At 39.8% G+C, this 12,786-nt stretch overlaps 1 protein-coding gene and 1 pseudogene across 4 annotated transcripts in view; one reads left to right on the forward strand and one right to left on the reverse strand.

Moving 5' to 3' along the window:
• The window catches only part of CPNE4 (copine 4), a 611,710-nt gene that overhangs the window by 165,501 nt on the left and 433,423 nt on the right, over nt 1-12,786 (forward strand). For all 3 annotated transcript variants that reach the window (XM_082392743.1, XM_082392744.1, XM_082392745.1), the window contains exon 2: nt 4,636-4,816. In XM_082392743.1, coding sequence (XP_082248869.1) covers nt 4,637-4,816 — 180 coding nt within the window. In that variant the 5' untranslated portion in view covers nt 4,636. The remainder of the gene's footprint in view (nt 1-4,635; nt 4,817-12,786) is intronic.
• Nucleotides 1-12,786, reverse strand: part of LOC309629539 (armadillo repeat-containing protein 1 pseudogene) — a 150,674-nt pseudogene that overhangs the window by 113,434 nt on the left and 24,454 nt on the right. The gene's annotated exons all lie outside the window — the stretch shown is intronic.

Raw genomic sequence — 12,786 nt, forward strand, 5'->3', positions numbered from 1 at the left:
GCCAAGGCCAAACAGTCTGAATTCACTGACCTATATACCACCTCCAAAGTCAAGGTCAGGACTGCTGCTACCTCTGGACAGCCAGAGGAAGTCATGATCTCCAAAATGCCCATCTAAGTGTGGCTTTCATTTGTGCACGGACATGACCTATATCCTGTCCCCCCAAAAGTGAGTATTTGTAGTGGTTTCATCACCAGTCTACAAATATTATCAAGGCGAACACTATTGGGGTAAGGTATAAGAAGTAGTCCCTGACCTAAAGGAGACTAACCACTGTGGTGAAATAGACCCTGTTGATGCTCTGCCCAGTTCCCCTTTATCAGGCTAGTGTATCCATCCCCCAGTGCCCAGTGGATGTGAGTGTTGGCTGTGAATGTTTCACAGCTGCCCTTTTTCTGGAGACTTGGCTGATTGTTCTCAGCCAGTGGGTGGCAGGGGCCAAACCTGAGGACTTATGCCTGCCCAAACCTAGAATGAATGTAAGCCTGAAGGAGCCAAGGGAAGAAACAGTACTCCCAAAGTTCAGTGAGAACCTTGGAGATGGAGTTGCCTTTCAGGACCTGGGTCATATAGGGGTTTGGCTCACAGTTCTGGAGGCTGGACATCCCAATCAGAGTGACAGCATGGTTGGGTGAGGGCTCTCTTCTCACTGTGTTCTCACATGGCAGAAGGGCCCGGGGAGCTCTGTGGTCTCTTTTGTAAGAACACTAATGACATTCATGAGGGTTCCACCCTCAGACCTAATCGTTTCCCTAAGTCTCCACCTCCTAATCTCACCACCTTCAGGGGTTAGGATTTCAACTATGAATTTTGTGGGGGGACACAGACATTCATACCACAGCAACAGGAGGCTAGCCAACAGTGAGCTGTCATTCAGTGGAGGTCAGCCTCTTAGGTCCTTGAGCAGAAGAAGAAGGGCGGGGGTGAAATCAATGAAAAAAGGAGGAGTAAATAATGACCACCCTTTGACAATCATAAACTTTCTTCTCTCCTCTAGTTCAACCATCATATTGGCACTAGATTAATTTTTATCAAATGATTATTTCATCATGTCTATTTTCCCAGCTCTAAATCCTCCAAGTGTTTGCCTAAAAGAATGATTCATAAATATTTTTAGATCATATACCCCACTGGTTAAAAAAAAAGTCTCTGAACATGTGCCCCAATTTCATTTGTTTATTCATTTATAAACGATTTAAATTTACTACCAACTAATATCTCAGAGTACTATGTACACTTACAGTTTAGGATATATTATTCATGGTATGGCATAAATCCATATTTCAAGAAGCTTTCCTAATAGTTTTAAATTATTTTAGACAGCTTTTGGCCTATGTGATCAGATTGTCACTTATATTTTACTATTTGCCTTCTGATCGGCTAATGTGTATGAATCCTCAGACAAACTACTGATTTGAGAGGTGGTTGTGTGCTCTTAGGTGGAGAGTGTCATGCCCAGACTGTGTGGGCTGCAATGACAGAATGTATTTAAGGGGTCAAGTAGAACCTTAATCCTGGAGTAATAGCAAGAAAATCTAAGAGAGTTCCAGTTGGCAATGGGAGAATGAGTGATTTAATCTTGAGAGCAGTCAGATTACAATAATAATAGCTCTACTTTTGAAGCATCTACTGTATACCTGGCATTGTGCTAATTACTTTACATGTATTATTTCATCTGCCCTTCATAGCAACTCTTCAAGGTAGGTATTACTACAGGAGAGGTTAAGAACCCTGCTCAAGGTTACATAGTGAGTGAAGGAGCCAGGATTTGACCTTGGAAGGAACTGTCTGTCTCCTTGACAGTCTTTTTTCCATCACATCCCACAATTAATACTTGGCATTAGAGCAGGTGTTCCATTCTATAGGAAAGCTTGTGTTATACAGAAAGGAGTCAGTGGGTCCTGGATGAAAGGAGCCAGCCTGAAAGGGCTCCTATCTCTGTGACATTCTGGAAAAGGCTATGCTGACAGTAAAAAGATCAGTGGTTGCCAGGAGTTAGGGAGGGATGAATAAGTGGAGCACAGAGGATTGTTAGGATGGTGAAACTACTCTGTATGGTACTGTAATGGGGGGGGTACATGTTATTATACATTTGTCCAAACACATGGAATGTGCAACCCCAGGAGCGAACCCTGATGTGAACTATGGACTTTGGGTGATTATGATGAGTCAGTGGAGGTTCACCTATTGTAACAAAGGTAATGGAGGAGGAAGGTGGCATATGGGATATCTCTGAACATTCCTCTGAATTTTGCTATGAACCTAAAATAGAAAATACTCCTTAAGAAAAAGAGAGAGAGAGAGAGAGAAAGGGGATGGACCTGGCCATGAGCCTGTAAGGATAGGGCCAGTTGGAAGGGGTAGCAATGCCTCCCAGAGATAGGAGAGGCCACTCAGAACTCAGAAGAGCAGTGTGGATCCAAGGAGCCAGCTAATGCTTTGGGAAAGCAGAACTCAGGAAGGATAAGCTGTTCTTATCAAAAAGTTGACAGAGAGTTCACAACATTTTTTCCAACACTGTCTGATACAAAACCACCCTCCTACTAGTCTATTCCTTCTCTGTGCACTTTTTTATAAACTGAAGTTCACATATGCTCTGCCTTCTATGTTGCTCTAATAATTGGTCTGCTCACAGTCTGTAAAAATAGAGGAACCATCATTTATTAAGCTGTGCACTTATGATTTGTGCATTTTCTATATATGAATAAAATTTGTTTAAAAATAGAAAGAATGATTCTGTATGGAGGTTGAAATAAATCAAGGATATTGTCATATCCACTGTTACTTTGTAGATTCTACATATGGTAAAAAATAGCATGGGCTAAAAGATAGAAAACTGGCATTTCAGTATTAGCTCTTCCATTAGAATAACTGTGTGACACAGGCAAGGTTCCAATCCCCTCTGAGCTTGGATTTTCTTGTATGTAAAAAACAAATGTCCCAAAATCCCTATTAATATTCAGTATGATAGAGGACAGAGCAACTCTCACCCTCAAACTAATCCCACAGCACATATTGGAACAGAATCCCAACTCCTTCCAACTGCAAACTCCCCTTACCTGATATTTTAGAGCAGAGACTGGGAAACATTTTTTGAAGAGGCCAGAGAGTAGGTATTTCAGGCTTTGCAGGCCATGCAGCCTCTGTTGCAAATACTCTGAGCTGCAGTCTATTAAGGCAACCACACAAAATATGTAAATGCATGACCAGGCCTGTGTTCCAACAAAACTTTATGTATCAAAGCAAGTGACAAGCTAGATTGGGCACACAGGTCATAGTTTGTCCACTTCTGTTCTAGGACATAACTTTCTGGCATTCAGTGCAACTTCCCTTCAGCATATATAGGGAAAAACATATGTTCATAATAATTAGATAAATAGGGAACTAGAGAGTTGGAATGTGGAAGGGAGGCAGGGCAGAGAGCCTTGTGATGGAGCATTGGGAGAGAAAATTCCAGTGACATCTGCCATGAGAGAGGGGCATTGTCAGGTTGGAAAAGGTTGGCTTTGGCATGGAGCTAGCTGCTAAGTTTGGAGAGACCAGCTGGTGTGTGTGTGTGTGTGTGTGTGTGTGTGTAAGAGGTTATGGTGTACTCAAACCTAGCATGGTGCCAGGTACCAAGGGGACTCACTGAATATTTGTGGAAGAAGGGAAGGAAGAAGGGTGGATTATCCTCATTTTATAGATGAAGAAATTCCACTGTGGGATACCAATGCCGTTTCTCATAGGGAATCTACAGGGAAACAGAATTTCATGAGAAGGATATTGATTTCACCCCTGATAGGCTCTGTCGATGTCCTTACAGACCCAGCCCTCCTCTGAGAAGGAGAGTGTTGGAGGGTTCTGGGGGTTCCCTGTAGCCCTGGGCCTTGGTGATGCAAAGTGTCATTGAAAGGTGACCATGTGAGGACAGGAAGGAGGCCTGCAATACTTACTTGTGGCTACTGTTTCCATGGGTTAGGCTTTGTGCTCTCCTTCAAATGGTCACAGTCACATTTCTGACATGGTAGCAGGAGCAGGGAAGGGAAAGGAGAGAATGGACTAATGCACTTGAGGCAGGAGATCAGATGCTGGGTCTCTCTTGGACTTGGTTTGCTGAAAGCATCTTGAGAAAGGGAGCCAGGGTTTGGGGAAGGGAAATTTGGACTGTTTCTTCATGTCAGACATTGTCCTTCTCTGTGCCGTCACACAGAAGGAAAAGAAGAGCTGGATTTGGATCTGAACAACTTGGAATGTGACTAAACTGATTAACCAACAACTCTGTAAAATTTCACACAAGCCATACACTTAGTATAGAACTGGATTACAGTTTGCAGTCTGTTGCACTAATTCGTTAATATTATTTCACAGACTAAAAATTTTACTATGCAAATGTGTGCAAATCATATAAGAAAATAGTGTTCTTAGCCAAGTGCATTAGCACCTATTGGGTATTTTGGTTGTTTTTTCTTTTGGTTTTGTTTGTTTGTTTCACTGGAACTCTGACCCTGCTGTGGAAAGCTAGATAATTAATATATTCAGTACTCGATAGTGTGTGTTGAACATTTTCCTGAAGGGTGACTGGGAGGCTTTCTCCTTTGACAAATACTGTGGTGATTGGCATGTATTTTTTCCTCTTTTTCTTGCCTAAAACAGAATGAAGAAGATGAGCAACATTTATGAGTCAGCTGCCAATACACTGGGAATCTTTAACAGCCCCTGCCTGACCAAAGTTGAGCTGCGTGTGGCATGCAAAGGCATTTCCGACAGAGATGCTCTTTCCAAACCAGACCCCTGTGTCATCCTCAAGATGCAGTCCCACGGGCAGTGGTTCGAGGTAGGCATGTCCAGTGAAATGGACAGAAGCATGGCGGGAGAAGTGATTTGAAAATGTTTTGGCATTTCCTGTCTTCAGGTGGTTTATTTCGGTGAGATGGAAAATTCTAGAAATGAATATGATCACATTTCTGTTTATATCATGATTTTTATTTATTTAAAAAATTTTTATTTTATATTGGAGTATAATTGATTAACAATGTGATAGTTTCAGGTGTACAGCAAAGTGATTCAGTTATACATATACATGTATCTATTCTTTTCCAAATTCTTTTCCCATTTATGTTATTACAGAATATTGACCAGAGGTCCCTGTGCTATACAGTAGGTCCTTGTTGGTTATCTGTTTCAAATATAGCAGTGTGTACATATCAATCTCAAACTACCAGTCTATCCTGCCCCCATACCCTTCTCCCGTGGTAATCATAAGTTTATTCTCTAAATCTGTGAGTCTGTTTCTGTTTGTAAATAAGTTCATTTATATAATTTTTTTTGATTCCACATATGAGTGATATCACGTGATATTTCTCTTTCTCTGTCTGACTTACTTCACTTAGTATAATAATCTCCAGGTCCATCCATATTGCTGCAAATGGCATTAATTAATTCTTTTTAATGGCTGAGTAATATTCCATTGTATATATGTACCACATCTTTATCCATTCATTTGTCAATGTAAATCGACATCCATATCGTGATGTTTTAATACTGTGGATATTTTGACATTTACCCTTAATTTGTGTGCTCATTTTAGACATAGTAGCCCCTGGGGATGGGCAACAGGGACTGCCTTACAGGGGCCACATCACACATTTATTTTTCGGAGTGAAAACTTAATATTAGCTAAACTTTATTGGGTGCTTATCAAGTGTCAGGTGCTGTTCTAAGTGCTTTATGTAAAATAACTAATTTTGTCCATACAACAATCCTATGAGGAAACAGACAGGTGAGGAAACAGAAAGATTAAGTAAGTGGAAAATCTAATATTTACCAGTCAAGCTCCAGGGCCTGAGCTCTTTATTGCTATTTTATACTTATGGTGGCCATTGGTGTGGTCTTTGGTGGTTTGTGTGGCAAAATTGCATGTTGAATTCTGCAGTTGGGTTTTGTTTGTTTATTTAAAAGTTGAAACAAATTGGATGAGGACTGTTTTTAAGTTTTGGGTTTTTTGTGTTGTTGTGTTGTTGTTGTTTTCTTTTTAATTTTTGTTCTTGGTACCTGGTCTAAGTTTGCAATGTTTTTAAAGATCTGGTCTCAGGTGGAAGGCAGGAGAGGGAGGAACAGGGGGTGCAGCCAAGGAAGCAGTTGTTATTGTCTCTAAGGGAACCAGATGCCCAGTGGAATTTGGGTGAGGGGTTTGAATCCATACTGAGTAGATCAAGTGTAGACAAATACCTTGTTTGGATCCCTGAGGACAGACTTCAGTCCTTCTTCCATCTGCTTGCAAGGAGCTGACAGGTGCTCCTCTAGGGGCCAAGGTCTTCACTCCACAGCAGGAAGAAGGCTCAGAAAACCTCACAGGTAGCATGTTTACTTACCTGTACGTATGCAATAAAAGCCACTTCTCTGAAAGGATGGTTTGATAGAATTTGGTAAGCTGATGAAATTCAGGTGAGAAGGCAACATAACACACATGAGGGGATGAATGACAGATGGCAGATAGGGGATCTTCATTTAACTTCCAGCTCATCCAGGTCTTATATTATACATATAAAACAGCATTCACAGGCATTTTTTTTTTTTTTTTTTTTTTAAAGCTTGGGATGGGACCCAAGCCTGAGTATTTTTCTTTTCTTTTTTTTTTAAATTAATTAATTAATTAATTAATTAATTTATCTTTGGCTGTGTTGGGTCTTAGTTTCTGTGCGAGGGCTTTCTCTAGTTGCGGCAAGCGGGGGCCACTCTTCATCGCAGTGCGCGGGCCTCTCACTATCGTGGCCTCTCTTGTTGCGGAGCACAGGCTCCAGACGCGCAGGCTCAGTGGTTGTGGCTCACGGGCCTAGTTGCTCCGTGGCATGTGGGATCTTCCCAGACCAGGGCTCGAACCTGTGTCCCCTGCATTAGCAGGCAGATTCTCAACCACTGCACCACCAGGGAAGCCCCACAGGCATCTTAATGTGTAACGTCTTTTTTATCCCGTCTAAATATTCTCCATAACTTTGTTGGTGGGCTTTACTGTCTTTTATTTTTTGTTTAACAAAACTAAATGGAATATCTACATTAGGATATTAGGACTCTCTTGGATAATTAGAGGAAAAGACTTCATCTCCTGAGACCCCCCCCCCTTACATAATTTATTTATTATTTGTATATATTTCTTTTCAGTGTTTTCCTTCTGGCATTCATATTCTTACATGATACTTATCATGCACATAAAATTTTCTTTCCTGATTTTATTACTTAGTAGTATATGTTTTTGTCCATATTATTATAATATTCACAATTATAATTTTTAAGACTGCATAATATCCCATCAAGTAGATTTATTTAATCATTTTCCTATTTTTTTCACTTTGAAGTTGCTTTCAAAACTACCCTATTTTAAATAATGCTGCAGTAAACATCTTTTAGCATAAGGCTTTTCCCTTCTTTTTGGATGAGTTCCTAGGAGATAGTCTGTCAAAGTGGAACTAGTGGAACAAAGGATAGGACACATTGGGGGCTTTTGATACATTTGCCAAATTGCTTTTCCAAAGTGCTTTTCTACAGAGTCACTTAAAGTGTGTTTACCCACAGCTACCAGCCTGCAAACCTTTTGTTACCAGTGCACAATGAGATAAGAAGCTTGTGCCACATTGTAAACTGATTCACTGCTTCCTTCATCTAGAAAGTCTTACTCTTTAAAAGTAGTGTCAGCTGAACTTCCAGCATGCTTAGTGATATGACTGATTTATACTTTGGAACTTTGAGAAGCACTTCTCTAATAAATTTTAATCTTAAGAATATACATTTAGGATATAGTTGAGAAAACAGAGCCCACACCAGGTAGCTAATAGAAAAGATTTAATTCAATAACAAATAACAAAGGAGTTGGGAATCTTGAGAAACTAAGTAGGAACTGTGAGGAAACCCAGAGATTAACAACGGGAAGCTGCTACTTAGGGTAGAACAGTGATGTACTGAAGCTATCTTGTAGAGGCTTGAGAGAGACAATTGTTAAATCTTCAGGAATTTTGCTAGCCTGGGTATAAGTATTTACACCACAGACATTGGCAAACATTTCAAATCAGAACTTTCTCCCCACCAAGAGAACCGGTTGCTACACATTTACCAGCACACCACTGGGAGAGGGGGACAAAAGGAGGTGTTAGTACCAGCTGGACCATTGAGCAGAAGCTGGATCTGTGGAAGGAGGGCCTACCTAATGGCAGCCAGCAAGGTAGAGGAGATGCAGGTAATGCTGAAAATGTTACCTGAAAGGGAGATGAGGAAGGGATGTCATCCCAGGTCTCCCATCCATGCCTTCCAGTGACCACACCCCTGGTGGAAGCCAGTTGACAAGGTTCCAGGGAAGAGTCCAGAAAACACTTGAAAGCACAGAGGTAACTGACTAGCACATAGACCTTCTGACAACTCACAGTAACTGGGAGAATCAGGCACTCAGTCATGAAGTAGTGCATATTTATTTAGTGCTAACACCTACTTTTTGGTGCAAGTTCAGTGCGTGGTCCTGTGCTCAAAGTGAGAAGCACCTGACAGTCTATTTAAACCACACACCTACTACCTTCTATGTTTAGTGAAAGCTGGCATGCATGGCCATTGCCCTGGGACATGACTGATGCACATTTTCCTGTATCTGTCCCTTAGAACATGTTTGGAATTACAGAGAGATTTCTATGTGCAGAATTACAGAATTCAGAGAAAGCAATGCAGAAGAGGATTCATGCCAGTTGTGTCAGTTCCTGAGTGTCTTTGTTATGTGAAATCTGGTAAATGACTAAGTGAAGAAAAAAGAAAAACCTGAGAGGCTAAACTGATTTGCATAATAAAGAGATTGTTGAGGGTGTAAGGATGAGAGAAAGAAAAACAAGGTGAGCTTCTTTTTCAGAGTTTTGAAGTTTGGCAAAAGAGCCTCTCTGGAGATCAGCACTGTCCACTAGAACTCCCTACAGTGATGGGCATGTTCTCTGCCTGTGCTGGCCAGTAGGTAGTCGCCGGCCACAGGTGGCCCCTGAGTAGTTGAAAGGTGGACTGTATAACTGAGGAATGGAAAATGTTAATTATTTAATTTTAATTAATTAGAGGGTAAATAAGTAGCTGGTGTGATTTCGGAGTCTCCTTGGGTGGTAGAGAATTTGGCTGGGTGGGGAAAAGAGGAAAGGGAGTTTGTTAACACGTTACTACCATAGGCTGTTGTTTTTACAGCTGAACCTCTTTTGGGGAAGACATACCTAGAGATTGATATTTCCTTGTTATTACTTGTGATTTCTGCCCTGTACATTTTGTTTTTGTTGTTGTTCTTGTTGTTTGTTTTTTTGTTTGTTTTTATCTGTTTCATCTTTTTTTTTAACATCTTTATTGGCATATAATAGCTTTACAATGGTGTGTTAGTTTCTGCTGTATAACAAAGTGAATCAGCTATATGTATACCTATGTCCCCATATCCCCTCCCTCTTGCGTCTCCCTCCCACCTTCTCTATCCCACCCCTCTAAGTGGTCACAAAGCATTGAGCTAATCTCCCTGTGCTATGCAGTTACTTCCCACTAGCTAGCTATTTTACATTTGGTAGTGTATATATGTCAATGCTACTCTCTCACTTCATCCCAGCTTACACTTCCCCCTCCCCATGTCCTCAAGTCCATTCTCTACGTTGGAGTTTTTATTCCTGTCCTGGCCCTAGGTTCTTCAGAAACTTTTTTTTTTTTTAGATTCCATATACTTGTGTTAGCATACGGTATTTGGTTTACTCTCTCTGATTAACTTCACTCTGTATGACAGTCTCTGGGTCCATCCACCTCACTGCAAATAACTCAATTTCATTTTCTTTTATGACCAAGTACTATTCCATTGTATATATGTGCCACCTCTTCTTTATCCATTTGTCTGTCGATGGACACTTAGGTTGCTTCCATGTCCTGGCTATTGTAAATACAGCTGCAATGAACATTGTGGTACATGACAATTTTTGAATTATGGTTTTCTCAGGGTATATGCCCAATAGTGGGATTACTGGGTCATATGTTAGTTCTATTTTTAGTTTTTTAAAGAACCACCATACTGTTCTCCATAGGTGCTGTATCAATTTACATTCCCACCAACAGTTAAAGAGGGTCCCCTTTTCTCCATACCTTCTCCAGCATTTATTGTTTGTAGATTTTTTCATGATGGCCAATCTGACTGGTGTGAAGTGATACCTTATTGTAGTTTTGATTTGCATTTCTCTAATGATTAGTGATACTGAGCATCCTTTCATGTGTTTGTTGGCAATCTGTATATCTTCTTTGGAGAAATGTCTCTTTAGGTCTTCTGCCCATTTTCGGATTGGGTTCTTTGCTTTTTTGATATTGAGCTTCATGAGCTGCTTGCATATTTTGGCGATTAATCCTCTGTCAGTTGCTTCATTTACAAATATTTTCTCCCATTCTGAGGGTTGTCTTTTCGTCTTGTTTATGGTTTCCTTTGCTGTGCAAAAGCTCTTAAGTTTCATTAGGTCCCATTTGTTTATTTGTGTTCTTATTTCCATTTCTCTAGGAGCTGGGTCAAAAAGGATCTTGCTGTGATTTATGTCATAGAGTGTTCTGCCTATGGTTTCCTCTAAGAGTTTGATAGTGTCTGGCCTTACACATAGGTCTTTAATCCATTTTGAGTTTACTTTTGTGTATGGTGTTAGGGAGTGTTCTAATTTCTTTCTTTTACATGTACCTGTCCAGTTTTCCCAGCACCACTTATTGAAGAGGCTGTTATTTTCTCCATTGTATATTCCTCCCTCCTTCATCAAAGATAAGGTGACCATATGTGCATGGGTTTATCTCTGGGCTTTCTATCCTGTTCCATTGATCTATATTTCTGTTTTTGTGCCAGTACCATACTGTCTTGATTTCTGTAGCTTTGTAGTATAGTCTGAAGTCAGGGAGCCTGATTCCTCCAGCTTTGTTTTTCTTTCTCAAGATTGCTTTGGCTATTTGAGGTCTTTTGTGTTTCCATACGAATTGTGAAATATTTTGTTCTAGTTCTGTGGAAAATGCCATTGGTAGTATGATAGGGATTGCATTGAATCTGTAGATTGCTTTGGATACTATAGTCATTTGCACATTGTTGATTCTTCTAATGCACGAACATGATATATCTCTCCATCTGTTTGTATCATCTTTAATTTCTTTCATCAGTGTCTTATAGTTTTCTGCGTACAGGTCTTTTGTCTCCTTAGGTAGGTTTGTTCCTAGGTATTTTATTCTTTTTGTCGCAATGGTAAATGGGAGTGTTCCCTTAATTTCTCCTTTAGATTTTTCATCATTAGTGTATAGGAAGGCAAGAGATTTCTGTGAATTAATTTTGTATCCTGCTACTTTACCAAATTCATTGGTTAGCTCTAGTCGTTTCTGGTAGCATCTTTAGGATTCTCTATGCATTGTATCATGTTGTCTGCAAGCAGTGATGCAGTTTTACATCTTCTTTTCCGATTTGGATTCCTTTTATTTCTTTTCCTTCTCTGGTTACTGTGGCTAAAACTTCCAAAACTACGTTGAATAATAGTGGTGAGAGTGGGCAAGCTTGTCTTGTTCCTGATCTTAGTGGAAATGGTTTCAGTTTTTCACCATTGAGAATGATGCTGACTGTGGGGTTGTCATATCTGACCTTTATTATGTTGAGGTAAGTTCCCTCTATGCATACTTTCTGCAGGGTTTTTATCATAAATGGGTGTTGAATTTTGTCAAATCTTTTTCTGCATCTATTGAGGTGATCATATGGTTTTTATCCTTCAGGTTGTTAATATGGTGTATCACATTGATTGGTTTGCATATATTGAAGAATCCTTGCATTCCTGGGATAAACCCCATTTAATACTGGTGTATGATCCCTTTAAAATGCTGTTGGATTCTGTTTGCTAGTATTTAGTTGAGGATTTTTGCATCTATGTTCATCAGTGATATAGGCCTATAGTTTGCTTTTCTTGTGACATTTTGGTCTGGTTTTGGTATCAGGGTGATGGTGGCCTCGTAGAATGAGTTTGGGAGTGTTCCTCCCTCTGCTATATTTTGGAAGAGTTTGAGAAAGATAGGTGTTAGCTCTTCTCTAAATGTTTGATAGAATTCGCCTGTGAAGCCATCTGGTCCTGGACTTTTGTTTGTTGGAAGATTTTAATCACAGCTTCAATTTCATTGCTTGTGATTTGTCTGTTTATATTTTCTATTTCTTCCTGGTGCAGTTTTGGAAGGTTGTGCTTTTCTAAGAATTTGTGCATTTCTTCCAGGTTGTCCATTTTATTGGCATATAGTTGCTTGTAGTAATCTCTCATGATCCTTTGTATTTCTGCAGTGTCAGTTGTTACTTCTCCTTTTTCGTTTCTACTTCTATTGATTTGAGTCCTCTCCCTTTTTTTCTTGATGGATCGAGCTAATGTTTTATCAATTTTGCTTATCAACTCAAAGAACCAGGTTTTAGTTTTATTGATCTTTGTTATCATTTCCTTCATTGCTTTTTCATTTATTTCTGATCTGATCTTTATGATTTCTTTGCTTCTGCTAACGTTGAGGTGTTTTTTTGTTCTTTTTTCTCTAATTGTTTTAGGTTTAAAGTTAGGTTGTTTATTTGAGATGTTTGCTGTTTCTTGAGGTAGGAATGTATTGCTATAAACTTCCCTCTTAGAACTGCTTTGCTGCATCCCATAGGTTTTGGGTCATAGTGTTTTCATTGTCATTTGTTTCTAGGTATTTTTTTTATTTCCTCTTTGATTTCTTCAGTGATCTCTTTGTTATTTAGTAGTGGATTGTTTAGCCTCCATGTGTTTGTATTTTTTACAGATTTTTTCC

The sequence above is a fragment of the Balaenoptera borealis genome (assembly GCF_965194805.1).
Source record: "Balaenoptera borealis genome assembly, chromosome: 5".
In the NCBI taxonomy this organism is placed as follows: Eukaryota; Metazoa; Chordata; class Mammalia; order Artiodactyla; family Balaenopteridae; genus Balaenoptera; species Balaenoptera borealis.